Source organism: Podarcis vaucheri (genome assembly GCF_965113315.1).
Source record: "Podarcis vaucheri genome assembly, chromosome: 7".
In the NCBI taxonomy this organism is placed as follows: Eukaryota; Metazoa; Chordata; class Lepidosauria; order Squamata; family Lacertidae; genus Podarcis; species Podarcis vaucheri.
Window position 1 is genome coordinate 8,271,860 of NC_138765.1, and position 27,811 is coordinate 8,299,670.

Genomic DNA, 27,811 nt, shown 5'->3' on the forward strand with positions numbered 1-27,811 from the left:
TTGTGGGGAGGTTAGACGACGTCGCATCAAACCACTATATCCCACACTTCGCAGTGCCGTTTCCCTGTCCCTTTCCTTATCGCAAAACATCTGATCTTTTGGGGGAGTCAACTTGCTGCGCAAGAGCTCCCAACCTCAAATTGTTGGTACAGGATTGAATCCCACCCAAAAACACTGACATTCTAAGAAGCGCCGCCTTAGAGCATTAGGAGACCAGAAAGCGATGTGATACAGAGTTGGGTTGACCCAACCTATTCCAACAACACCAAGAGACAGGAATTTTGACTTGCAGGAGGAGCAAGGAATCGACACCCCCACCCCCACCCCCTCTTCCCTGGGGTTCACACTCACTCATGCCCAAGGCAGCAACCGCTTCTAATTCAGGCTTGTGTAGAAGTCGAAGGGCATCTGGGATCCTCAGCAGATGGGGCAGGATGTCTCTAGAAGCACAGAATGCAGCACATTCACAAAACCAGTTCCCAAAGGAGGCAGCCAGAATCACAAGCGTAGCTGTCAAGTGTCCCTTATTTGAAGGGGCAGTCCCTTATTCCAGCGCCATGTCCCGCTGCTGTGCCCTATTGATGGATGTCCCTTAAATGACGTCCCTTAAATTTCAAAGGAAGCAGCTCCTCTCCCTCCCTCACTGCCGGCCAGGGAGGAGGGAGGCTCCAACTGTGTTGCTTGGCTGTGTTGCTCACCCAACAAGAAGTCTAAGAACGACTGGGGGGTGGAGCTTGCATGCCTTGTGTGTGGCTAGTTAATGCAAGCTGAGGGGTTTTTTGAAAGCTGGGCGCCATTTTGTTGCACGTGCTGCTGCAAACTTTGCAGCGCAAAGCCAGGCCGGGGAGCCATCTTAAGTTGAGGCTGCATAGGCCTTGTGGTGCATGTGATTCAGATTCTATTCAGTTGAACCTCTGGTTACAAAGTTGGTTGGACAGTGTTCTCGGAGCTACCAGCATGAATTTGACCAGACTGCAGGAGGACAGGAAGACTGGAGTGCCTGGAACAGGTGAGGCTGCAGGTCCCTTATTTTGGCTGCTGGTCCCTTATTTTCAAGGCTGCTGGTCCCTTATTTTCAAATCTGTAAGTTGACGGCTATGGGGAGAGCCGACAACCCAACCCGCCTCCCCCCCCCCCCGGTCTCCCCATCAGCAGCTGCCTCCAGACACTCACCTGCTCACAAGGTGGAAAGAGACCAGCTCCAAGAGGTCTCTGAAATGTAGCAGGGATCCCTCCAGAGAGATCACTGTGAGAATGAGAGAAGCATCAGAAGAAGGCATTGCACATATAGGCCACATGTTGGGGGTGTGTGTGTTTGTTTGACCCTTTCAATCCTCTCCCCACGCAGAAGGTCTTTTGGGGCAAGGAGACCCCAACCATTTAAAGCTTCTCTGTCTATCAATGATTACTTTCATTACTTGAAGCTTGTGGGACAATCGTTGCAACACGGCTATTTGCCAAACTTCACAGGGCGAGTAATGCACACTTTTACGGAGTCAACACACGTTGAAAGCGCGTGACTTCTCCCCAAAGAACCCCGGGAACTGTGGTTTCTTAAGGGCACTGGAAGCGGTAGCTCTGCAAAGGGCAACCCACAGTTCCCAGGATTCTTTGGGGGAACGTTACGCAAAAGTAAAACATAAAGCAGCAATAAAAACAATGCAGATAATCATGACAACTAATCCAGAATGCGCAGACTGGTGACTGGGAGCGGCCGCCGAGACCACATAACACTGGTCTTGAAAGATCTACATTGGCTCCCAGTATGTTTTCAAGCACAATTCAAAGTGTTGGTGCTGACCTTTAAAGCCCTAAACGGTCTCGGTCCAGTATACCTGAAGGAGCGTCTCCACCCCCATCGTGCAGCCCGGACGCTGAGGTCCAGCTCTGAGGGCCTTCTGGCAGTTCCCTCACTGCGAGAAGCCAAGTTACAGGTAACCAGGCAGAGGGCCTTCTCAGTAGTGGCACCCGCCCTGTGGAACGCCCTCCCACCAGATGTCAAAGAGATAAACAACTACCTGACATTTAGAAGACATCTGAAGGCAGCCCTGTTCAGGGAATCTTTTAATGTGTGACATTTTAATGTATTTTTAATCTTTGTTGGAAGCCGTCCAGAGTGGCTGGGGAAACCCAGCCAGATGGGCGGGGTACAAATAATAAATTCTTCTTCTTCTTCTTCTTCTTCTTCTTCTTCTTCTTCTTATTATTATTATTATTATTATTATTACAGTGGTACCTCGGGTCACATATGCTTCACGTTACATACGCTTCAGGTTACAGACTCCGCTAACCCAGAAATAGTACCTTGGGTTAAGAACTTTGCTTCAGGATGAGAACAGAAATCGTGCTCCGGTGGCCCGGCAGCAGCAGGAGGCCCCATTAGCTAAAGTGGTGCTTCAGGTTAAGAACAGTTTCAGGTTAAGAACAGACCTCCGGAACGAATTAATTACTTAACCCGAGGTACCACTGTATTACTATTAAAGTGACTGGTCAGTCATTGAACAGTTAGAGAGACCTGCTAGTAAAGACCTGGCTTGACCATTCATCCTTCCCATAACCCCAGGTGCAGCAGAGAGAAAGCTACACTCTGCCCATGCCTAGAGGCATCCTTTATCTGGATCCGGACTGACCCTACAATTGCCAAGCTGAATCACAAGGGGCTCAATTTAAGGCATGTGAAGTCCTCCTACCAGGGCCACCCCAAAGGAGACGTCAAACACGAAATCCAAGGATGGAATCCTCAAGTCCCGCCTTCTAGTCCTCTGTGTTACAAAAGCACCAGATCCCACGGTGTCCGTCAGGACTATAAACTCACTGGCCTCTACATTGTGAAGCCCTAGGCCAGGGGTCTGCAACCTTTAAGACAAAAAGAGCCACTTGGACCCATTTCCGAAGAAAAAAAAACTGGGAGCCGCAAAACTCGTCATTATAAAAATAACTTTTTTGTCACTTTTTTATTATTTCTTTGTTTGACCCTTCAGAATTACTCCTGCTCACAGAAATAAACGTTAAATTAACAAGTTACCTTTTTGTGTGTGTGTGTTCTTCACTCCCCTTCAAAACAGTGACCAGCGTACATGCCCCCTTTCAATGCAGTGACCAGCGTACATGCCCCTTACAATGTAGCGGGCGGGCGACGTCGGGACGGTGCGTGACTAACGCACGCACCGCCCCCATGCGACGTCACAGCCAGTACAGCGCCTGCCACAGTGGGGAGTGTCGGGGGGCACAATGCACCTCCTCCCTTCGCTATCCGCCCCGGAGCCACGGCAAAGTTGTAAAAGAGCCACATGCGGCTCTGGAGCCGCAGGTTGCAAACCCCTGCCCTAGTCCCTCCTTGCTTCCCCAAAGCATCGCAACAACCTTATGGATTTGTAACGTGCCAAAGATCTAAGCATCTCAAGAGTTTGGAAGCCAATGAACGAGAGTGAGGGATGGCAGAGGAGCAGCGCAATGAAAAAACACAGTTCTCCAAAATGTATAAACATGGTATAAGAAAAGAGGAAAGAATGCCACTTTAAAATCAGAAAAAAATAATCTTTATCCTATCTATATATGGAAGTGAGAGCTGGACCATAAAGAAGGCTGATCGCAGAAGAATGGATGCTTTTGAATTATGGTGCTGGAGGAGACTCTTGAGAGTCCCATGGACTGCAAGAAGATCAAACCTCTCCATTCTGAAGGAAATCAGCCCTGAGTGCTCACTGGAAGGACAGATCCTGAAGCCGAGACTCCAATACTTTGGCCACCTCATGAGAAGAGAAGACTCCCTGGAAAAGACCCTGATGTTGGGAAAGATGGAGGGCGCAAGGAGAAGGGGACGACAGAGGATGAGATGGATGGACAGTGTTCTCGAAGCTACCAGCATGAGTTTGACCAAACTGCGGGAGGCAGTGGAAGACAGGAGTGCCTGGCGTGCTCTGGTCCAGGGGGTCACGAAGAGTCAGACACGACTAAACGACTAAACGACTAAACAACAACAACAACAACAACAACAACAACAATATATAGCAGGAAGGTGTGCTTCCTCCATAGATCAATCAGCCTGGAGCTCATTCATACCATGTTCAAATTTTGAACAGCATCCACATCTCATGTCTGCCCAGGCTGGTGACCCCCATCACACCCACACAACAATCTTCAAATCCAGATCTGCCCCACTCTATGATAGGGTCGTAACCCATGGGCTTGTTGGCTATTTGCAGATTAGTTGTGCTGCAGAAAGCATCTTGGGGAGACCACGCGTTACAAGGAACGCAAAAATAACTTTAGCGAGGTTTTAATAACAAAAACAAAAACTCCTTTTACATTAAATATATCAATAACCATGACCCAACCACCAGGGTACTGAAAGAGCTAGGTTCTGCTCTTTATATACCATACCCAACAGCTTAATTAACATAACTTAAGAGCACTGGCTATACCGCTTCACAGCTGTAAAACTAGGTCATGTTATTTGCTCTGGCCCTTAAAGAAATACACATCTTGTGGAACAATAATGAACCTTCAAATTTGAAGAGACTGTTCTACAGGGCTACGCACTCTGCTATATCCCCTCGTCCGTCCTTCCATCAGTCGAGCAAAACACATGACTGCGGAGAAGAAACAAACTTCATTTCCAAGAAGAAGAAACCACACTTTGCTTATGGGGTGGGGCCTGCGCCTAGCAACAGCCACTTCCATCCTCTCTCTCGTTCGAGTTTGAATTATTTCGTGGTGGTGCTCGCAGGAAGGACACTGAGCTCATTAACCAAAGCGCATGATTTGCATGCAGGAGAACTTGGATCAATTCCCGACATCTCCAGTTAAAAACAGATCCTGAAGTGACCGGGGGGTGGGGGGGTGGGTAGAGTTTATGGAAAGCTGCGAGCATCCAGAAGACGACTAGATTACAGACCGCCTTGGCGTGAGAGACAGCTCCCTGTCATTGCATTTATTTTACACATGCTACCCTCTTGTACTGGGGACGCGGGTGGTGCTGTGGGTTAAAGCACAGAGCCTAGGACTTGCCGATCAGAAGGTCGGCGGTTCGAATCCCCCAACGGGGTGAGCTCCCATTGCTCGGTCCCTGCTCCTGCCAACCTAGCAGTTTGAAAGCATGTCAAAGTGCAAGTAGATAAATTGGTACCGCTGCGGCAGGAAGGTAAATGGCATTTCTGTGCGCTGCTTTGGTTTGCCAGAAGCGGCTTAGTCATGCTGGCCACATGACCCGGAAGCTGTCTGCAGACAAACGCCGGCTCCCTCGGCCAGTAAAGCAAGATGAGCGTCGTAACCCCAGAATCGTTCGAGACTGGACCCTTTACCCTTTACCTTTACCCTCTTGTAGGGACCCCACTCCCCAATCTTTCCAGTACTAGAAGACACAGCCACAGATGGGAAGAAGAAGAAGAAGAAGAAGAAGAAGAAGAGGAGGAGGAGGAGGAGGAGTTTGGATTTGATATCCCGCTTTATCACTACCCTAAGGATTCTCAAAGCGGCTAACATTCTCCTTTCCCTTCCTCTCCCACAACAAACACTCTGTGAGGTGAGTGGGGCTGAGAGACTTCAGAGAAGTGTGACTGGCCCAAGGTCACCCAGCAGCTGCACGTGGAGGAGCGGAGACGCGAACCTGGTACACCAGATTACAAGACTACCGCTCTTAACCACTACACCATACTGGGCAGGGTATAAATAAAATTATTATCATTACTATTATTGTTCTTATTATTTCTCTTAATGAGAAGTGTCCTCCTCTGTCGACCCCAGATATTACCCCCAAGCTACCTTGGAGACTCTTTCTTATTTGAGCATTATTTAGCCGTTAAGACACATTTTCCTCATTCGAATTAGCCTGGGTTTGTCTACACCCCCACGTATTTGGATTTGTCTATGATTCTGCTATGTCAATGGCCGGCATGGCAAACACAGAGATAGCTGTGGTGCACCCACCTTTTAAAAAAAGAAGAAGCAAATTTCACCCAAGAAGTTTGCAAAAGCAGTTAAGGGTAAAGGGACCCCTGACCATTAGGTCCAGCCGTGGCCGACTTTGGGGTTGCGGTGCTCATCTCGCTTCAGGATCTGTCCTTCCAGGGAGCACTCAGGGCTGATTTCCTTCAGAATTGAGAGGTTTGATCTTCTTGCAGTCCATGGGACTCTCAGGAGTCTCCTCCAGCACCAGAATTCAAAAGCATCCATTCTTCTGTGATTGGCCTGCCTTGCCGCGGCAAAGGGGCTTGTATAACTAAGAGAAGCTATGAACTATGCCATGCAGGGCCACCCAAGATGGAAAGGTCATAGTGGAGAGTTTAGACCAAACGTGATCCACCTGGAGGAGGAACCGGCAAGCCACTCCAGTATCCCTGCCAAGAAAACTCCATGGACAAAGACACCACCAGAAATAGTGACAAGTAAACAAATGACGAGAATGAGGAAGTGGTAGGGACGGAAAGGGGAGTAGCGGAAGGTGACAGTTGATCCACTCACCCAAAAACACAGGCGGAAATTGCCTGTGACCTCGAGTGAAGTGTGGTTTGCAGCCCAATTTTCCCCAGCTTATTGGATTACTCCCCCCCCCCCGTATTGGGCAAACCTTGAATTTACAGGAAGACAGCATAGAGTTTGGTGTCATAGAATCATAGAATCATAGAGATGGAAGAGACCCCAAGGGCCATCGAGTCCAACCCCCTGCCAAGCAGGAAACACCATCAGAGCACTCCTGACATATGGTTGTCAAGCCTCTGCTTAAAGACCTCCAAAGTAGGAGACTCCACCACACTCCTTGGCAGCAAATTCCACTGTCAAACAGCTCTTACTGTCAGGAAGTGCTTCCTAATGTTTAGGTGGAATCTTCTTTCTTGTAGTTTGGATCCATTGCTCCGTGTCCGCTTCTCTGGAGCAGCAGAAAACAACCTTTCCCCCTCCTCTATGTGACATCCTTTTCTATATTTGAACATGGCTATCATATCACCCCTTAACCTCCTCTTCTCCAAGCTAAACATGCCCAGCTCCCTTAGCCGTTCCTCATAAGGCATCATTTCCAGGCCTTTGACCATTTTGGTTGCCCTCCTCTGGACACGTTCCAGTTTGTCAGTGTCCTTCTTGAACTGTGGTGCCCAGAACTGGACACAGTACTCCAGGTGAGGTCTGACCAGAGCAGAATACAGTGGCACTATTACTTCCCTTGATCTAGATGCTATACTCCTATTGATGCAGCCCAGAATTGCATTGGCTTTTTTAGCTGCCGCGTCACACTGTTGGCTCATGTCAAGTTTGTGGTCAACCAAGACTCCTAGATCCTTTTCACATGTGTCGTTTGAGGGCGACGTCCTGTGGACTGTGCGAATTAAATGGGAATGAATGCACACAGTAAACTCCAGTATGGGCATCCAGGCTATCTCACAGGGTCGTTGTGGGGTTAAAGGGGTAGGAGGGAAGCACAGATGCTGGGATCCTTGGAAGCAACAAGAAAACCTCTACCCACACATTCAATAACAGTTTCTCACCTGCGGCTGGGCTCATAAAATAGGAAGGTGGCGTTTCTCAGGAGGCAGTTGATAAAGGAGCAGCTCAGTCAGAGATCCCAAAAAAGTGTTTGGGGGGGGCGGATAGTTAACCCTTAGCCCCACCACAAGACTGAAGAGAGACCCCCATTTTGTGAGAGACCTGCAACCTGCAAGGACCAGCCCTTCTAAGCCTCTCCAAACCATTTCCCCTTTTAAGCAGGAGGAAATTGTGTTGCAAAACCCACCGAGGATGAATAATGGGAGATGCCTAATTTAGAGGAAGGGAGTTGGGTCTAAAGGTTAGAGCAAGGGGGGGTGGATTTCCAGGCGGGGAACAGTGACGCTGGTACAGCAAGGAGAGAGGAGCAAAGGTTCAAGCACATACGATTCTCGAATCGAGGACTTGGGAACATAGGCAGATGATTTACAATGAGTCAGGCCTTGGGGCCCATCAAGTTCAGTATTGCTGGCACTGGCTGGCAACAGTTCCCAGGTCAGAAGGCAAAATGTGCAGGTGCTATTAATTTGAAAATCAGCCTTCTTCCCCTCTGCCCGGCTCCCAGGAAAGCACACATGGTCTAGCAGTGGCTATTCGCCGCAATAGTTCAGTAGAGCTTCCATGTACATAGGCAGTAATAATAATAATAATAATAATAATAATAATAATAATAATAATAATAATAATAATAATATATTATTTGTACCCCGCCCATCTGGCTGAGTTTCCCCAGCCACTCTGGGCAGCTCCCAATCAAGTGTTAAAAACAGTACAGCATTAAATATTAAAAACTTCCCTAAACAGGGCTGCCTTCAGATGTCTTTTAAAGATAGGATAGCTGCTTATTTCCTTCACATCTGAAGGGAGGGCGTTCCACAGGGTGGGCGCCAGTACCAAGGAGGCCCTCTGTCTGGTTCCCTGGAACCTCACTTCTTGCAATGAGGGAACCGCCAGAAGGCCCTTGGCGCTGGATCTCAGTGTCCAGGCAGAACGATGGGGGTGGAGACGCTCCTTCAGGTATACAGGACCGAGGCCATTTAGGGCTTTAAAGCTCAGCACCAACACTTTGAATTGTGCTCAGAAATGTACTGGAAGCCAATGCAGATCTCTCAGGACCGGTGTTATGTGGTCCCGGCGGCCACTCCCAGTCACCAGTCTAGCTGCTGCATTCTGGATTAATTGCAGTTTCCGGGTCACCTTCAAATGTAGCCCCATGTAGAGCGCATTGCAGTAGTCCAAGCGGGAGATAACCAGAGCATGCACCACTCTGGCGAGACAGTCTGCGGGCAGGTAGGGTCTCAGCCTGCGTACCAGGTGGAGCTGGTAGACAGCTGCCCTGGACATGGATTTAACCTGTGCCTCCATGGACAGCTGTGAGTCCAAAATGACTCCCAGGCTGCTCACCTGGTCCTTCAGGGGCACAGTTACCCCATTCAGGACCAGGGAATCCCCCACACCAGCCCACCCCGTGTCCCCCAAAAACAGTACTTCTGTCTTGTCAGGATTCAACCTCAATCTGTTAGCCGCCATCCATCCTCCAACCGCCTCCAGGAACTCCAGTTTAGCCCCAAAGCACCAGACCCTGGGAACAAACGAATCTGTGGTTCAGCACAGGTCAAATACAGAAGACCCTCAGAGGGACCGAACCAACTCACCTGTGCCGTTGTCCTGGATAGAGAAAGAGCAGACAGCATCACTCCTGTTTTCCTGTGTTCGTAGGAAGAGCTCCCTGGACCCTCCAGCTGCATTTCCAGCGATAATGAACGTCTGGCCGCAGAAGGAAAAGGAAAGGGGGCAGGAGGAGGGGAGAGAGATTGAGAGAGAAAGGAGATGAGAAATCCGCTTGCTTCTGGATAGCACAGTCAATGAAGCAAGACCCACCCCCCCACCTCCTTCCCTTCCCCTTTAAGCAGGAAAGAGGAAACCGCCAGCAACATTTGTGACTCTGCATCTGCAAGCACACTGAGAAGGTGACAAGGAACAACTTTGCTGCTGCTGCTGCTGCTGCTGCTTCAGTGTCCAGTGGCAGCCTTCCCTAACATGGCGCACAACTCCCCCCTCCCGTGCTTTGGACTACAACTCCCATCAGCCCCAGCCAGTATGACCGTAAGATGCTAGGACCAATGGGAGTTGGCAGCTTCCAGGTGATATGGGTTCCATGCCCCCTGCCATCTGTACTCTACGTTTAAAGCGGTGCTGTGCCACTTTAAATGGGTCATTTGTTAAGTCGTTTAGTCGTGTCCGACTCTTCGTGACTCCCTGGACCAGAGCACGCCAGGCCCTCCTGTCTTCCACTGCCTCCCGCAGTTTGGTCAAACTCATGCTGGTAGCTTCAAGAACACTGTCCCACCATCTCGTCCTCTGTCGTCCACTTCTCCTTGTGCCCTCCATCTTTCCCAACATCAGGGTCTTTTCCAGGGAGTCTTCTCTTCTCATGAGGTGGCCAAAGTCTTGGAGCCTCAGCTTCAGGATCTGTCCTTCCAGTGAGCACTCAGGGCTGATTTCCTTCAGAATGGAGAGGTTTGATCTTCTTGCAGTCCATGGGACTCTCAAGAGTCTCCTCCAGCACCAGAATTCAAAAGCATCAATTCTTCGGCGATCAGCCTTCTTTATGGTCCAGCTCTCACTTCCGTACATCACCACTGGGAAAACCATAGCTTTAACTATACAGACCTTTGTTGGCAAGGTGATGTCTCTGCTTTTTAAGATACTGTCTAGGTTTGTCATTGAAATGGGTCATGGCTTCCCCCAAAGAATTCTGGGAAGTGTGGGCTGTTAACAGAGCTGCAATTCCCAGAGTTCCCTGGGAGGAGGAACTGACTGTTAAGACCACTCTGAGGACTGTAGCTCTGGCCAGGAATCAGGGGCCTCCTAGAAACTCTTAGCAGCGGTAACAAAACTACAGTTCCCAGGATTCTTTGGGGGAAACCACGACGGTTTAAAGTGATATGGCCATGCTTTAAGTGCAGATGGGGCCTCCGTGCAACTTTTCCCAATCAGCATCTTTCACAAGGGCCTGTAACCAAATATGAACGCCCCCAATACGAGATGCTCTTGAAAGGCATGTCTGTCACTCCATTGTTGTTGTTGGCCTCCGTCTGTCTCAACAGACAATGGAGTGCGCCTCCAGGGATGAAGCCAAACTGCGACCTCTCCAGGGTACAAGCCTGGGCAGTGTGAGTGGAGGTCCTTTGCTGCCCAGGGGACAAGAACCGCCTCTCGGACTCACTGCTGTGGTCCAAAAGGAAGCAGAGAAAGATGTTTGGCACCGGCTTGGCTGCAGGAGTTGCCAGTGTTGTAAGAACTTTATGGAACTTTATGGAGGGCTGACGTACTTTCTACGTAGTCTTGGGCCATTAGGTCCAGTCGTGACCGACTCTGGGGTTGCGGCGCTCATCTCGCTTTATTGGCCGAGGGAGCCGGCGTACAGCTTCCGGGTCATGTGGCCAGCATGACGAAGCCGCTTCTGGCCAACCAGAGCAGCGCACGGAAACGCCGTTTACCTTCCCGCCGGAGCGGTACCTATTTATCTACTTGCACTTTGACGTGCTTTCGAACTGCTATGTTGGCAGGAGCAGGGGCCGAACAACAGGAGCTCACCCTGTCACGGGGATTCGAACCGCCAACCTTCTGATCGGCAAGTCCTAGGCTCTGTGGTTTAACCCACAGCGCCACCCATGTCCCCCTGACAACAGACAATTGGGGCAATCTATTCCACATTAATTGACTGCTTTCCCATGTAAATGCAAAAAGGAGCTTTCCTCATGTACTCTTATGGAGAAGAATGCAGAGCCAAGGTCCACAACACTGAAATGTGTACTATCGGGAGGAATCCCTGTTCATATGGTGTTTGGATTGGCCGTGATGGCATGTCTTGGGATTACAAAGTTATTTATGATGCGCAAGTCTTGCACGAGACGGTATTTGATGGGTGTCCCTGGAGGACTGGGTTTCTTGACAGGAAGAAGGGGAGAATTACATGGGCTGGCACAGGGCACAAGGATCCCTTAATCCATGAAGTCCTTTATCCTTGGTTTCAATCCTTCTATTGCCTCTGTTGGGAGTTACAACACCAGAAGGAGGCGTACAAGGGGCCATCCAACCGTCTTAGGTCCTACGCTGGATTTGTGCAGGGTTTGCTCCTGAACTATATATATATATATATATTTGCTTTCGTAGATTTTCACGGGTACAGGAATGCAGGTTTTGGTGTCTTCGGGTGTCTTCCCGTGTAAGAGTCGGGGTGTCTGGGCGACGTTTCGACGAGGTCTCACTCGTCATCTTCAGGCTGGTGCTTTCGGCTTCTTGTTACTGGTTCCAGTAACAAGAAGCCGAAAGCACCAGCCTGAAGATGACGAGTGAGACCTCGTCGAAACGTCGCCCAGACACCCCGACTCTTACACGGGAAGACACCCGAAGACACCAAAACCTGCATTCCTGTACCCGTGAAAATCTACGAAAGCAAATATATATATATATATATATATATATATATATATATAATTTTATTAGGTTTTCCACAGTTATAACAAATATCACGTAACAAAATCACAAACACAAACAAAAACGAAAAAGAAAGAGTGCATCAAAAATAAACAAATAAACAAATAAACAATGAAAACAAACTTAATTCTTTTAAAATTCCAATCTTATAAACATATTATTGACTTCCCATAGCCCCTCCCTTCTGAATTTCCTTGTATCTGTATGTTACTGCTTTCCAATATCATTATTAACCAAAAATATTTCCGGTTATAATCTAATTGATTCACTTTTCTTACCGTTGTCAATCCCATTTTTAAACCCTAATTTAATCCTAGGCCTATTTGGTACTCCTGAACTTTTTCTTCTCCTGAAGATATCCCACAAGGCAGCAGAGGTTGAGGATCAGAGTCTTCCTTCTCCTACATGGGCTCCCTTCCCAGGTGGACGAGCCCCGTCTGCCTCTCACTTCTCTCTATAGCATGGGCAGAAACTACCTTCTTGACCGTTGGACCCACTCTTGGTCTCGCCACTCAACCCACCAGAGCCTGTCTTCGCATGCAGGGGAAGTCCCTAACTCACTGAGGGTCTGAGACCCATCGGCCACCCGCACTTGGTTGCTGGTCGGTTGAAGCCGTTTCCAGGGTGTTTGGATTGGCCAAGGGGTTGCTTGAGAGCAAGTAGGCAAATGCCTCCCTGCTCGGCTGTGAAGCCTTGCTTTTGATGCCAAAATAAACTTTCTCTGTGCAGAGCGCAACTCTCCTGTGGCAATCAGCAGATTAGTTTCTTGACGCCCAGTCTGCGCCTCCCCTCTCGGCACACAAGCCTATTACGCAGGGAGGGCGTGGGTAACGAAGGACCTCTCTCCTCCCTGCTTTGCCCAGGCAAGGTGTCCTGGCACCGCCCCGCCTCCTCCGAGCCCTGAAGCTCCTCTCCGCTGGAGGCGTGGTTACTCTCCTCTGCTGAGGAAGTGCTGCTTCCCACGATCTTTGTGGGCTCTCTGTAATCCATCCGGCTTTTCCCCTCTCGCCCCTGAGCCGATGGCAGTTCCCTGACACAGGGTGTGGCTGCTGTTGCATGCTGACAGCTTCTGGGAGCCCCAGGTGAGAGCTAAGTGCAGGATAGAGACCTAAGGTGAACAAACTACCCCAGAAGGAGCATGATGTGTCCCCCGCCAGAGGTACGACCCCTCCCCTAACACCCCATACACCTGCCCACACTGGACTCATCCCATTAAAAAAATAAAATTTGCTGGCCGCTTACCCCAGGTGGGTGTACTGACAGCAACTCCTTGGCTTGTTCTGGTTGGCTCTCAAGAATCTCCCAAATGCTTCTGGTTGCAGAGAGCCGGTCCAGAAGCGTGATGGGGCTCTCGCACTTTCCGTTCACCAGGGTGTGGCATAGGCTGTATAAGAAGAAGAGTTTGGATTTGATATCCCGCTTTATCACTACCCTAAGGAGTCTCAAAGCGGCTCACAATCTCCTTTCCCTTCCTCCCCCACAACAAACACTCTGTGAGGTGAGTGGGGCTGAGAGACTTCAGAGAAGTGTGACTGGCCCAAGGTCATCCAGCAGCTGCATGTGGAAGAGCGAGGAAGCGAACCTGGTTCACCAGATTACGAGTCCACCACTCTTGGCATTGGAAGTGGGGAAAGAGTTAACAGGAGGAAGGTCTCTCTCCTGCCCTGGCCTGCAAAAACAGCTCTGGAGCTTGCCCTGCCTCCAGCTCTTGCCTCCTGGCTGGTACTGTTGTTGTTGTTGTTGTTGTTTAGTCGTGTCCAACTCTTCGTGACCCCCTGGACCAGAGCACGCCAGGCACTCCTGTCTTCCACTGCCTCCCGCAGTTTGGTCAAACTCATGTTAGTAGCTTCAAGAACACTGTCCAACCATCTCGTCCTCTGTCATCCCCTTCTCCTTGTGCCCTCCATCTTTCCCAACATCAGGGTCTTTTCCAGGGAGTCTTCTCTTCTCATGAGGTGGCCAAAGTCTTGGAGCCTCAGCTTCAGGATCTGTCCTTCCAGTTAGCACTCAGGGCTGATTTCCTTCAGAATGGATAGGTTTGTTTGGGATTCGGCTGGCACCCTTTGCGCCTCCCCTACTCGCGGGGAAACCCTGATTTGGGGATCCGGAGTGAAGTGGGGTGAGTGGCACGGTGCTTCGAATTGACTGCTTCTTTCACGGAGTGAAGCCGCATCGCTATTGCCGGAGAGCGCTGACTTTTTCCTGTGGACAATTGGATTTTAAACAACTACCCGTGAATAGAACGGAAAATTAGATCCTTAAATTGATTAATTTGGCATCGAAACGGGAAGGTTCTAAACAGGAAGTCCGCCTTCCTTTTTTGTAAACAGATTGAAGCAAAGAAGTTGCAAGTTAAAGCCTTGGAAAGTTTATTTTTGTAAAGGATTAAATTTCCATCGGTTAAAACTATTAGACTCGGCGTTCGCCAGAAGCGCCCCCCCCAATTAGCAAAGGAACCCCGCGAGGGGCCCCGGAGCGGAACAGAGGTGGCGCGGTGCTGAGAGTCGATCGCTACTGCCGTGGAGTGAAGCCGCGCAGCTGTTGCCGGAGAGCGCTGACCTTTTTCCTTTGAAATTTCGGCTTTCAAATCACAACCCGTGAGTAAGACTTTCTAAGAATCGGGAGATCAAAGGATTGGTTTGCCTTTGATCGACGCAACGAACTTGAATTTGGCACTGAAGTGGGAAGGCGTAAAAAGGAAGTCCGTCTTCCGGTTTTGTAAACAGGATTAAAGCAAAGACTTTTGAAGCTAGAGCTGGAGAAGCAGAATTAAGAGGAGTTAAATTTTAATGCCAGATACAAGAACTCCCTCTTAGAGTGAGGGGGAGAAGGAAATTTTGGACTTGAGGATAAGAAAGTGAGGAAAAAGACCACTGCCTAATCCCTGATATTGGTCTGCCAGAGACAGTAAGAAAGTGTTGCACCGTTTATAAATATTTGTAACTTCCATCGGTTAAAACTATTAAGCCCCCCTTGGAAGCAGGAGAAGAGGGGGGGAAATTTTGGACCTAGTGAGCCTGCAGGAGAGAGTGAAAAACCAAATTACCACTGCTCCGAACCTGGAAACGGGCTGCCAGAAAGAGTGACTTTTTTGACAGCTAGCTAAATAAGAGAAATATATTGTTTCCATTGTACTCATCTCCGTTTAAAAAGTGAGAAAAGAAACTAACTTTATAGTTTAAATTGTGTTTGAAAGGATTGATACAAGTGGAGACTGTTTCCCTCTAGAGGGAGCTTTTGAAACTGTTACAAGAGTGGAGCTGGGGGTTTTCCAGTCGCAAGATAAGAACTGTGTGAAATAGAGATTGACTTTGGACTTTAAGAATATTGACAGAAGGAGCCTTAGTGACTGTATTATGTAAGATAAGCTATTCGTTGGAACAGCTCCACAAGAAGACGGACGCTATGAATACCAAACTTGAGAACTTGGGACAAAAAGTGACTAATTTGGAACAAAAAGTGACCATTAATACAGAAATTGTTCAGGATTTCATAGAATCATAGAGTTGGAAGAGACCACAAGGGCCATCGAGTCCAACCCCCTGCCAAGCAGGAAACACCATCAGAGCACTCCTGACATATGGTTGTCAAGCCTCTGCTTAAAGACCTCCAAAGTAGGAGACTCCATCACACTCCTTGGCAGCAAATTCCACTGTCGAACAGCTCTTACTGTCAGGAAGTTCTTCCTAATGTTTAGGTGGAATCTTCTTCCTTGTAGTTTGGATCCATTGCTCCGTGTCCGCTTCTCTGGAGCAGCAGAAAACAACCTTTCTCCCTCCTCTATGTGACATCCTTTCATATATTTGAACATGGCTATCATATCACCCCTTAACCTCCTCTTCTCCAGGCTAAACATGCCCAGCTCCCTTAGCCGTTCCTCATAAGGCATCGTTTCCAGGCCTTTGACCATTTTGGTTGCCCTCCTCTGGACACGTTCCAGTTTGTCAGTGTCACACAGGACACAGGAACTTACCTTGACAGGACAAACTGGGGAGAAGACGAAGGAGAATGTTGGTGTTGTTAAACCTAAAATAATAAAAGTGGAAGCCCCAGTTTTACATAGGCAAACTGAGGACTATCAGTGGAGGCCTTTTATGAATGAATATAGAAAAAGTCAGAATTTGAAGATTAGAGCCCTGCTTGGATTGAAGAAGGAAGGTTGGATAGACTCTTTCAAGCAGAGATTTACTGATCTTTGGGTCTTGAATCTGGGTCAGGAGGTGATTGGAGTTGTGGGGGCCTTTGGATCTGGGGGAGCCTTGAAACATGATTTGAGATATTGTATGGACACTGGTTTTAGCTGTGGAGAGTTGGTTGGTCTGTTGAAAGGGAATGGGGGCATGGTTGGATCGCCGCCCTCCCGGACCTGCGCTTCAGCACCCTCAGTATCAAAGAATATGAAGAAAAACTGCAGAAGGGACTTGGAAAAGATTTAAGAGCCTCGGACAGAAGATCTCCAGGTTGATGAACTATATGGAATGGACGGAAATGACTGGCAGAATCCGAGACCAGGGAGAAGAGATGGTGGTAGAAGATTGGGAAAGTTTAAAGTTTATATATAGAAATATTGTAAATTTAATGAGTGTTAAAAAATTGTTGGAATGAAATTTTATGGCTTTAGCAGAAATGTTATAGGGAGTTAGGTATAATTAAGTATTTCAGTTTTAATGGAAAATAAGGTACAAAATATGTTAAGATATTCATAATGATAAAAAAAGAGAAAGATGGAAAGGAATTGCTGAAACAAGTAATAGAAGTGGAATACAAAAAGGGAGGTGAGAGAGGTCAATGAAATAAGGGAATGAAAGATAGAGTAATGAAATGGTATGGTATATGTTTTTTAATTGTTGTTCTTTTGCTTTGTTTAGGTTAATGTGTTAAGGTTGTGTTTTCTATTGTTTATTGTATTGTTCTTTTCTTTTCTCTCTCTCTCTTTTTTCTTCTCTGTTCTATTTTGTCTTTTTCTTTCGCCTACTTTCTTCCTTTTTCTTTTATTGTAAGTTTTAAAAGCAATAAAGATTATTTAAAAAACAAACAAACAGAATGGAGAGGTTTGATCTTCTTGCAGTCCATGGGACTCTCCAGTCTCCTCCAGCACCAGAATTCAAAAGCATCCATTCTTCGGCGATCAGCCTTCTTTATGGTCTGGTACTTCTGGCTGGTACAGTTCCCCACAAATCACTGCTCCCCACAAGTCAGACTCCAGCCCTGTTTCCTCAACCCCCCCCCCCCGGTGGCTGATCTGCATACTGCCAGTCCCTGGCAACTCCAGATCTTGTGGGACTTCAAGTCCCATCATGCTGTGCTGGCTGGGGATAATAATAATAATAATTAATTATTTGTACCCCGCCCATCTAGCTGGGTTTCCCCAGCCACTCTGGGCGGCTTCCAACAAAGATGAAAAATACACTAAAATGTCACATATTAAAAACTTCCCTGAGCAGGGCTGCCTTCAGATGTCTTCTGAATGTCAGGTAGTTGTTTATCGCTTTGGCATCCGATGGGAGGGCATTCCACAGGGCGGGCGCCACTACCGAGAAGGCCCTCTGCCTGGTTCCCTGTAGCTTTGCTTCTCGCAATGAGGGAACCGCCAGAAGGCCCTTGGCGCTGGACCTCAGTGTCTGGGCAGAACAATGGGGGTGGAGACGCTCCTTCAGATATACTGGACCAAGGCCGTTTAGGGCTTTAAAGGTCAGCACCAGCACTTTGAATTGTGCTCGGAAACATACTGGGAGCCAATGTAGGTCTTTCAAGACCAGTGTTATATGGTCTCGGCAGCCGCTCCCAGTCACCAGTCTAGCTGCCGCATTCTGGATTACTTGCAGTTTCCGGGTCACCTTCAAAGGTAGCCCCACGTAGAGCGCATTGCAATAGTCCAAGCGGGAGATAACCAGAGCATGCACCACTCTGGCGAGACAGTCCGTGGGCAGGTAGGGTCTCAGCCTACGTACCAGATGGATGATGGGAATGGTAGTCCAACAGCATCTGGAAGGTGCCATGTTGGCCACAGTGAGGCTGGCAAATCTATTCCCTCGTTCCCACAGAGATCACAGAACCTTAGAACTGCAGAGTTGGAAGGGACCATGAGAACCATCTAGCCCAGGGTTTCCCAAACTTGGGTGTCCAGCTGTTTATGGACTACATCTCCCATCATCCCTAGCTAGCAGGACCAGTGGTGAGGGATCGTGGGAACTGTAGTCCAAAAACAGCTGGAGATCCAAGTTAGGGAAACAATGATCCAGTCCAACACAGGAATCTTTTGCCCAGTCTGGGGCCATAGGTGTCAACTTACAGATTTGAAAATAAGGGATCAGCAGCCAAAATAAGGGATTTTCCAAGCACAGGTGAGCCCCTCCGAGCCAAAGGCAGAAAGCCCAGCCAGCAGCCAAACAAAGCCTCAAGCGGTGGTTTCCACAGCGCAGCAACCCGGCAAAGGGGATGCAGCAAGGAAAACCACCGTCACCTCTCTGCTGGGAAGCGCTGAGCAAAGGCGAGTCCCCAGGCAATGCGGCTGATTTGATCGGCACAAGGCATGCAAGCTCCACCCCCCAGTCGTTCTTAGACTCCTTATTGGGTGAGCAACGCAGCCAAGCAACACAGTGGGAGCCTCCCTCCTCCCTGGCCGTCAGGGAGGGAGGGAGAGGAGCTGCTTCCTTTGAAACCCGGGAAATTTAAGGGACATCATCAATAAGGGACAGCAGTGGGACACGGCGCTGGGATAAGGGACTTTCCCGCCAAATAAGGGATGGTTGACAGCTATGTCTGGGGCTCAAACCCACAACCCTGAGATTAAGAGTCTCGCGCTCTGCCGACTGAGCTTGCTTACCCAGGGTCGTTTTCCACCGGGCTCCTGCCGGCACCAAGGATGGGCTCAGACATCTTTTGCGGCCACGGTTAACGGGTCCTCACAAATCCCACATTGCCAAAGGCTTCCTAGGGTTTCTGTTTGGCTTCCAAACGCGTCCCTGTAGGGGGAAGGGAAAAAATTGGGCGGATGAATCAGAGCTCCAGGTTTTCATTTCCCCCCAATTTTTTTTATTGATTTTCACAAAATTAAAAACAAACAAACAAACATAAATCATAACCTTATTAAAATTACGCTTATAAACATTGTTAAGTGACTTTCTCGCTTCCCCTTGGTTGAATTTCAGTGCATATCCTTTTAACGGTTTTCCAAATCAGAGTTCTTATAAACTTACGTAACTTAATCAATTAACATCCTTACATCTTTTCAGTTCGAGATTAAACATATTAATTCATCATTTAAGAGACAGCGGAAGAAGATTGGAAGAAATTTAAAATTTATCTTAAGAAATATTGTAAAATTAATGAGTGCTAAAATGTTGTGGTTATAAAAATTAGGGGATTATGGCTGTAAAAGATTAAGTAAAAGAAAACAATAAGGAAAAATTAGATAAAATTAAGGGAGAGGATTTGCTGAAACAAATTTGGGAATTGGGATGCAGAAAGGGGAGGTACGGGGAAGTCGGTGAAATAAGGTTTAAGAAAAAAAAGGATTTGAAATTATACATGTTTGTTTTGTGTGTTTATGTTTGTAATGTTTTGTAATGTGCATTGTGTGTGTTTTATAATTTGTGAAAATTTAATAAACATTTATAATAAAATAAAATAAAATCCTAATCCAATCAAATACCTGCAAGCTATTTCCAATTAGTTTAACTTAACAAATTTAACTAAATAATCATTAAATTTTGTCCGTTCTTCCTGATACTCCTCCTTCTTCTGGCCACAGACTCTTCCAGTCAGGTCGGCTAGCTCTGAAAAATCCATCATCTTCATCTGCCATTCTTCCACAGTTGGTAATTCTTGCGCTTTCCACTTTTTAGCTAGTAAAATTCGAGCAGCAGTTTTGGCGTACAAAAATAATTTAACATCTTTCTTGGGCAATTCCAAATCAATTATTCCAAGAAGGCAGGCCTCTGGTTTCTTTATAAATGTATATTTCAACATTTTTTCCCCAATTCATTATAAATCTTTTCCCAGAAGTCTTTCACCTTGGGACAGGTCCACCACATGTGGTAAAAAGTTCCTTCCTTTTCTTTGCATTTCCAACATAGATTATCACAGTTATGATAGATCTTTGCTAATTTAACAGGAGTCAAATACCATCTATACATCATTTTCATTATATTTTCCTTTAACACAGTACAGTGGTACCTCGGGTTAAGTACTTAATTTGTTCCGGAGGTCCGTTCTTAACCTGAAACTGTTCTTAACCTGAAGCACCGCTTTAGCTAATGGGGCCTCCTGCTGCTGCCGCGCCGCCGGAGCACAATTTCTGTTCTCATCCTGAAGCAAAGTTCTTAACCTGAAGCACTATTTCTGGGTTAGCGGAGTCTGTAACCTGAAGCGTATGTAACCCAGGTGTTATTGGTCCCAGTCTGATTGGTCCTAGAACAATAGGATCCAAATTGCAGCAGTCTGATTGGTCCTAGAACAATAGGATTCAGAATGCAGCAGTCTGATTGGTCCTAGAACAATACAGCAGTATGATTGGTTGGCAGGAACCACCCAATCATGCTCCAGATATAAGTGAATCCACAACTTGAGTGGCTTACAGTAGAATTCCAGAATTAGCCAGTCATGTGCAGCCCATTGTGTAAATAATGTATATAAAGCAGATACTTTGAGGGGACTTTCATTCATTCCTCCTCACCACTATGAGCTGAATAAAGAGCATGAAATCACTTTGCGACTCTGAGTATATTTCACCAAGGTACCACTGTACATGCAGTGAACCTAACCCCTTTCTTCCACAATCTTTCCCAGTCCTCAAACATTATATTATGTCCTACATCTGTAAGAGAAGAGATGCAGAGCTCCAGGTTTTCATGGGTTTGGGGGCAAGAGGCTGCCAGTGGGACTTGCGAGATCCATTTCGCTCCAGGCATGTGAAACGACACATCAGCTTACACAGTTTGACTATGGACAGCACTCCGTGCTTGCCACGAAACACTCTTGCATGCAGGGATCACAGCACAGCTCAGTGGAAGACCACCTGCTTGAATAATAACATTTTTAATAATAATTTTATTGTTTGCATGCAGAAGGTCCCAGGTTCAACCCACTCTGGCAGGATCTCCAAGTAAATTTGGGGAAAGAGTCCATCCCAAAACCCTGCAGAGCTGCTGCCAGTCCGAGTTGACCATACTAAAGGTCTGAAAGGGAGGTTCTTATGGTTCCAGTAGAGGCCCGGTAAGTAATTCAGTGGATCAATTCCAGCTCATGTGAGAAAATATAAATTTGCTATGGGGTGTGCTCCTGCCTGCTTTGCTTGCCACCCCCTTGCCAAAGCCACTCCCATAGAACCATAAAACTGCAGAGCTGGAAGGGAGCCATCTAGGCCACCCCCCCCTGCAATGAAGGAGAGCCGAAGGTGACAAAAGCCACCCTCTCCCCTTTGACCTCATCAATTGTCCACTCACTGGCCTGGGCTGCCTGTCCTATCTCTGGTTCTCTTCTCCTTGCCCTCTGATAGCCCAGCTTGTCATCACATTGCAGTTCACAGCACCATCTGCTGGCAGCCACACAAACTGCATCATGGCGACTTCCTTATGAATGTATGTACTGGGAGAGATAAAAGGATCTTGCAGGCTGGAATATACTACAGCGGTACCTCGGGTTAAGAACTTAATTCCTTCTGGAGGTCTGTTCTTAACCTGAAACTGTTCTTAACCTGAAGCACCACTTTAGCTAATGGGGCCTCCTGCTGCTGCCGTGCCGCTGCGCCGCCGCACGATTTCTGTTCTCATCCTGAAGCAAAGTTCTTAACCCGAGGTACTATTTCTGGGTTAGCGGAGTCTGTAACCTGAAGCATATGTAACCCGAGGTACCACTGTAATAGGAGAGGCCTCCAGACTGTGTTTTGCAGGAGGGGTTCAAATGCATACAAGGACTTTGGCTTTGCAAATTTGAAGTGGGTTGATGGGCACCCTGGAGAAACAAATCCACTTTTTTAAAAAACAGAACTTTTATGATTTGGAAAGTGAAGGGTAAATGCACCGATATGGGATGTAACAAAGAATGATCAGCAAAATGTAATTTGGTATAGGCTGGACCATACATTTAAAGCACATCTCCCCCACCCCTGGAAAAAGAATCATGGGAACTGTAGTTTGTTTGTTTTTAAGGGTGCTGAATGGAGACAATCTCATTTATATGGCGAGAGATGGTGAGCAAGGTCCTAAAGAATGGGGGGGGGGAGGCTGCCTTCACCCTCGCCACCCCAATGGAGAGCCTCCTTTGCTATGGAAATTACAATTAAATAGCCCACAAGGATTGTAGCTGGAGACTCTAGATAGAGACAGCCGGGACGGCTTCTGTAAATCCAAGACTGTCCCTGGAAAATTGGGACACTGGGGGGGGGGCAGGCAGGCGGTTCTGAGTTCGTTCTGGGATGCTGCCACATTATCGCTGTCTGGAGAGGCCATAGCACAACAAAAGCAGGACAAAAATAAACTGGAACATTTGCGGTGTAAGACGTTGCGGAGTTTCGGCAGGAAGCTATGGGATACGCACCAGCTGGGCATGAGGCAGTGGGAACGCCCCAAAATGTTTGGAGGCACGAACAATGTTGAAGGTGGGATTCCCACCCCAATAGCATTGTGAGCATCAATAATCATGGATGCACAATAAAAGGGGTAATAATAATAATAATAATAATAATAATAATAATAATAATAATAATTTATTATTTATACCCTGCCCATCTGGCTGGGCTTCCCCAGCCACTCTGGGCGGCTTCCAAAAAAAATATTAAAATACTGTACTGCATCAAACATTAAAAGCCTCCCTAAACAGGGCCGCCTTCAGATGTCTTCTAAAAGTCTGGTAGTTGTTGTTCTCTTTGATATCTGGTGGGAGGGCATTCCACAGGGCAGGTGCCACTACCGAGAAGGCCCTCTGCCTGGTTCCCTGTAACTTGGCTTCTCGCAGTGAGGGAACCGCCAGAAGGCCCTCGGCGCTGGACCTCAGTGTCTGGGCAGAACGATGGAGGTGGAGACGCTCCTTCAGGTATACTGGACCGAGGCCGTTTAGGGCTTTAAAGGTCAGCACCAACACTTTGAATTGTGCTCGGAAACGTACTGGGAGCCAATGTAGGTCTTTCAAGACCGGTGTTATGTGGTCTCGGCGGCTGCTCTGGAGGCGAGACCTCTTCAGTATAAGGCAGCTTCCTATGTTCCTATAAAAGGCTAACATTACTTACAGCCAGCCTCAAAATATCCTTAAGGGAAGGAGCTTCCGATATATGGGCAGACGGTTCCATGCTGCATCTTCCATCTCAAGCGCTTATGAACTTCCATAAAGTTTGCTCAAAGGATTCAAAGATTTAATGTGCGCAGCAGCAGGTGGCAAGCCACGTGTTTACAGTAACATGGAACATGGCGGCTTCTCAACAGTATCTGAGCCCAGGCAAACGCCCAACCCTGCCTACCGCTGACACCAGGCTTCAAGATACTTGGGGAACTGTGCGCTGCACCCGAGTTGCAAGCCTTCTTGCCTGATGGCTCTCTCCAGATTCGAGGCCAGAGTTTTCAGAGGGCCTTTCCCTCGCTACAGAGGAAAAACACAACTAGACAATTGTTGATCTGGGACTGAGCAGCTAAGGCTTATCAAAGAAGCTCACAACCAGGGAATAGATTCCTAGGAATTGGGATGGCTCTCGGAGGCCTTATGATCTAGCTCCAGTCTGCAGTGCAATGACAGATAACCATCCAGCCCCTGTCTAAAGATCTCCAGTGAACAACAGGTCCACTACCTCCCAAGATCTGAAAGAACTGGCCCTCCTTTCTCTCTGGTCACAGCAGCAGTACCCAGAGGTAGACTATCCCTGCATGTGGAGGTTTAATTTCCTTAGAATCATAGAGTTGGAAGAGACCACAAGGGCCATCGAGTCCAACCCCCTGCCAAGCAGGAAACACCATCAGAGCACTCCTGACATATTGTTGTCAAGCCTCTGCTTAAAGACCTCTAAAGTAGGAGACTCCACCACACTCCTTGGCAGCAAATTCCACTGTCAAACAGCTCTTACTGTCAGGAAGTTCTTCCTAATGTTTAGGTGGAATCTTCTTTCTTGTAGTTTGGATCCATTGCTCCGTGTCCGCTTCTCTGGAGCAGCAGAAAACAACATTTCTCCCTCCTCTATGTGACATCCTTTTATATATTTGAACATGGCTATCATATCACCCCTTAACCTCCTCTTCTCCAGGCTAAACATGCCCAGCTCCCTTAGCCGTTCCTCATAAGGCATCGTTTCCAGGCCTTTGACCATTTTGGTTGCCCTCCTCTGGACACGTTCCAGTTTGTCCTTCTCACAGCTTCTAAGCATCAACACATCTCTCTTCGCCAGATCTCTCCACCCAGTTTGGGAATCTGAAGTTTGCAGCTCAGCTAAAAGCTCAGCACCCGGTGGGCGCAGCACAAGACATGAAGAGGGGGAACACACACACACACAAAGCAGATCTTACCTTGCAGTGATGGGTGGCAGTCTTAAGTTCCTTGTGCACTGGGCCTCAGGAGGAGCAACAAGGGGGCAGGAGGAACGCAGGCAGGCAGCGAGCGATGGAGGACTGCAGGCCTAGGAGACAAAAGGGAGGGATGTGGTTTACACCTCCGTCAGCTGCCTTCACGTGGTCTCGGGGACCGATTGTTCACTTCAAAAGAAAAAAGCGTGCAAAGGCGAAAGCAAAAATAGGGCAGAGAGGTGCACCTTCCAGGTTCCAAGCACCAGGGTGGCTGCCTACAGATTCTGTAACTTGAATTTCAGGTTTGAAAAGCATTTTTTTTTTTAATTGCATGAAGCAATTTAGAGCCAGGAGATTAAAAACATTCCCCCCCCCCCCCTATTGACGCTAAACACCCAGGTCATCTGATCTGGCACGTCTCTGCACCAAGACAAAAGCGTGGCATGTCCTCTTCTAAGAGATGTTATTTGCAGATGATGCAACTTTGGCAGCGAACTCTGAGGAAGCTCTACAGAAGCCCATCAGTCATTTTGCCTGCGGGGAGTTCAGCCTTACCATCACCTGACGAAGACCAATAGGGCGTCACCATGCTCCAAACATCAGCACTGGTCTAAGGTCGTTTTTATAAGACAAAATGAGAATAGAGCAAGGTAACGTAATGATAAAATATTATGAATTATGGAAAGGATTTGCTGTGACAATTACTAATCAAGATACAAGAGATGGGAGGAGGAGGAGGTCATGGAAAGAAGGTAATGGAAATTGGAGAATTTGAAAAGGATGGTTTTATTGTTTCTTTTTCTTCTTATGTTTTTGCTTTTTTCTCTTTTTTGTAATCTTTTCTTTTTTTCTTGTGTAATTTTAAAAAAATCTTGTTTTAATAAATATCATTAAAAAAAAAAAAATTCAGCATTGGTGATCACACACTTGAGATGATTTTGTCTGCCTGAGTTCCACCATAACCAGTAACCTCCCCATCGATCCTGAGCTGGTAACGTACTGGTAAGCCAGCTATGGTCGTGGCTCACATCTCACAAAGGGTATGGAAGAATGTGATGATAACATCCGACCCAGAGATGAAGGTCTACCAGGCTGGTGTGTTGAGCACACCGCTTTAAGGAAGTGAGTCGTGGGCAACTTACAACTGCCAGGAGCAATGCCCCCATGCCTTCCACATTAAACCTAAAAGAATTCAAGCCCACAAAGGGCACGCCTGAATATGGTTTCATCCATCTTTCAAAATGGATCGGTTTGTATTGATTTCAATGGCGGGCTTCTGTTCTGCGACATGAAAGTGCGATTGGGGAAGCGTCAGTAGGAAGGCCAGGTGGACTATGTACAAGGAAACTTCCCATGTTCCCTAATTAATGGTTCTCAGTTTAATTTTTTCTATACAGTGGTACCTCGGGTTACATACGCTTCAGGTTACATATGCTTCGGGTTACAGACTCTGCTAACCCAGAAATAGTACCTCAGGTTAAGAACTTTGCTTCAGGATAAGAACAGAAATTGTGCTCCAGCAGCGCAGCGGCAGCAGGAGGCCCCATAGGCTAAAGTGGTGCTTCAGGTTAAGAACAGTTTCAGGTTAAGAATGGACCTCCGGAAGAATTAAGTACTTAATCTGAGGTACCACTGTAAACTGCTTTGGGAAACTGCTTATACAGTGGTACCTTGGTTTGCAACCGTTTTGGATTACAATTGTTTTGGATTGCAACTGTTTTGGATTACAGCGTCAAACCCGAAAGTGCATGACTCTTTTTGGGGGATTACAACCCTTTTTTATTTTTTTGGAGGCCCCATTGGCAAAAGCGCGCCTTGGGTTACAACCTGTTTTGGTTTACAACTGGACCTCCAGAACGGATTGTGGTTGTAAACCAAAGGTACCGCTGTATCTGAAAGTGCTAAATGCTGATAAAACAAAATAGCGGCTTCTTAGCCTTTTTCAGGGGTGGGGAGAGGCATCTTGTTCTTGTCATACGAAGAGGAAGGATGGAGGGCACACGAAGGAGATTAAGATCAGCAAGGGGAGCAGTAAACACCTGGGAACGGGTGAGGAGGAGGAGGGGGTGGAAGGGAAACCGAAGCACAGGTAGAAATTCCACCACCTTTGCAGTTTACCGACTCCGCTTTCTATTGCATAAACATTTGCTCAACATTCTCTCTGCAACAGTTCCGGAAAGTCGTTCTTGCTTCTCAAGTGTCCGGACCCAACAACTTCCAACCAGATTTCTATTTTCCCAATCCCACAGCATTCCAGAACATACCTATCTGGATCTCTGGATCTGGTCTCCTGGGGTCCCACACAGATCTGCCCACTTCATGGTGCTTTGGTCTGCTTCATTTTTTAAAAAAAGACATTTATTAAAAGTTTTTAAGATATAACAAGAAAAAAGAAAAATAAACATACAAAATAAAAAACAGTTAAGAACACACATTAATTTTCAGTAACATAACTTCCATACACTTATTTCCTCGGACCTTCTCATACCTCCCTTCTTTGTATTCCAGTTCGATTTGTTAGTTCAGCAAAACCTTACCATTAAACTTTTACCCATTTGTGAAACCTCTTTTCCCCCCCATATCTCTTAAAGCATTACAGCTGGAAACCGCTTAGTTTCTATCCAACATCCTTCTAACATTCATTAATTTTACAATGTTTCTGTAAGTAGTCTTTGAATTTCTTCCAGTCTTCTTTCACCGACTCTTTTCCCTGGTCTCGGATTCTGCCAGTCATTTCTGCCAATTCCATGTAGTCAATCACCTTCATCTGCCATTCTTCCAGGGTGGGTAGATCTTGTGTCTTCCAATACTTTGCAATAAGTATTCTTGCTGCTGTTGTTGCATACATAAAAAAAGTTCTGTCCTTCTTTGGCACCAATTGGCCAACCATGCCCAGGAGAAAGGCCTCTGGTTTCCTCAGGAAGGTATATTTAAATACCTTTTTCAGTTCATTATATATCATTTCCCAGAAAGCCTTAATCTTTGGGCACGTCCACCAAAGGTGAAAGAATGTACCTTCCGTTTCTTTACATTTCCAACATTTGTTATCGGGCAAATGATAGATTTTTGCAAGCTTGACTGGGGTCATGTACCACCTGTATATCATTTTCATAATATTCTCTCTTAAGGCATTACATGCCGTAAATTTCATACCTGTGGTCCACAACTGTTCCCAGTCAGCAAACATAATATTATGTCCAACATCCTGTGCCCATTTAATCATAACAGATTTCACCGTTTCATCCTGAGTATTCCATTTCAACAGCAAATTATACATTCTTGACAAATTCTTAGTTTTGGGTTCTAACAGTTCTGTTTCTAATTTTGACTTTTCCACTTGGAAG

At 47.1% G+C, this 27,811-nt stretch overlaps 1 protein-coding gene across 3 annotated transcripts in view; it reads right to left on the minus strand.

Annotated features, from left to right (window-relative positions):
- RINL (Ras and Rab interactor like) overlaps positions 1–26,807 on the minus strand; it is a 47,305-nt gene extending 20,498 nt beyond the window's left edge. The window contains exons 1-7 of one of the 3 annotated variants that reach the window (XM_082231030.1): positions 26,732–26,807; positions 24,471–24,580; positions 18,809–18,947; positions 13,225–13,366; positions 9,135–9,246; positions 1,174–1,246; positions 352–440 (exon numbers count right to left, since the gene is read on the minus strand). In XM_082231030.1, the coding sequence (XP_082087156.1) occupies positions 352–440; positions 1,174–1,246; positions 9,135–9,246; positions 13,225–13,366; positions 18,809–18,861 (469 nt within the window). In that variant the 5' untranslated portion in view covers positions 18,862–18,947; positions 24,471–24,580; positions 26,732–26,807. Of the gene's footprint in view, positions 1–351; positions 441–1,173; positions 1,247–4,504; positions 4,956–9,134; positions 9,247–13,224; positions 13,367–18,808; positions 18,948–24,470; positions 24,581–26,731 lie in introns of those variants that run through there. The other 2 variants (XM_082231031.1, XM_082231032.1) reach the window with 2 other exon arrangements.
- Between the last annotated feature and the right edge of the window lie 1,004 nt (positions 26,808–27,811).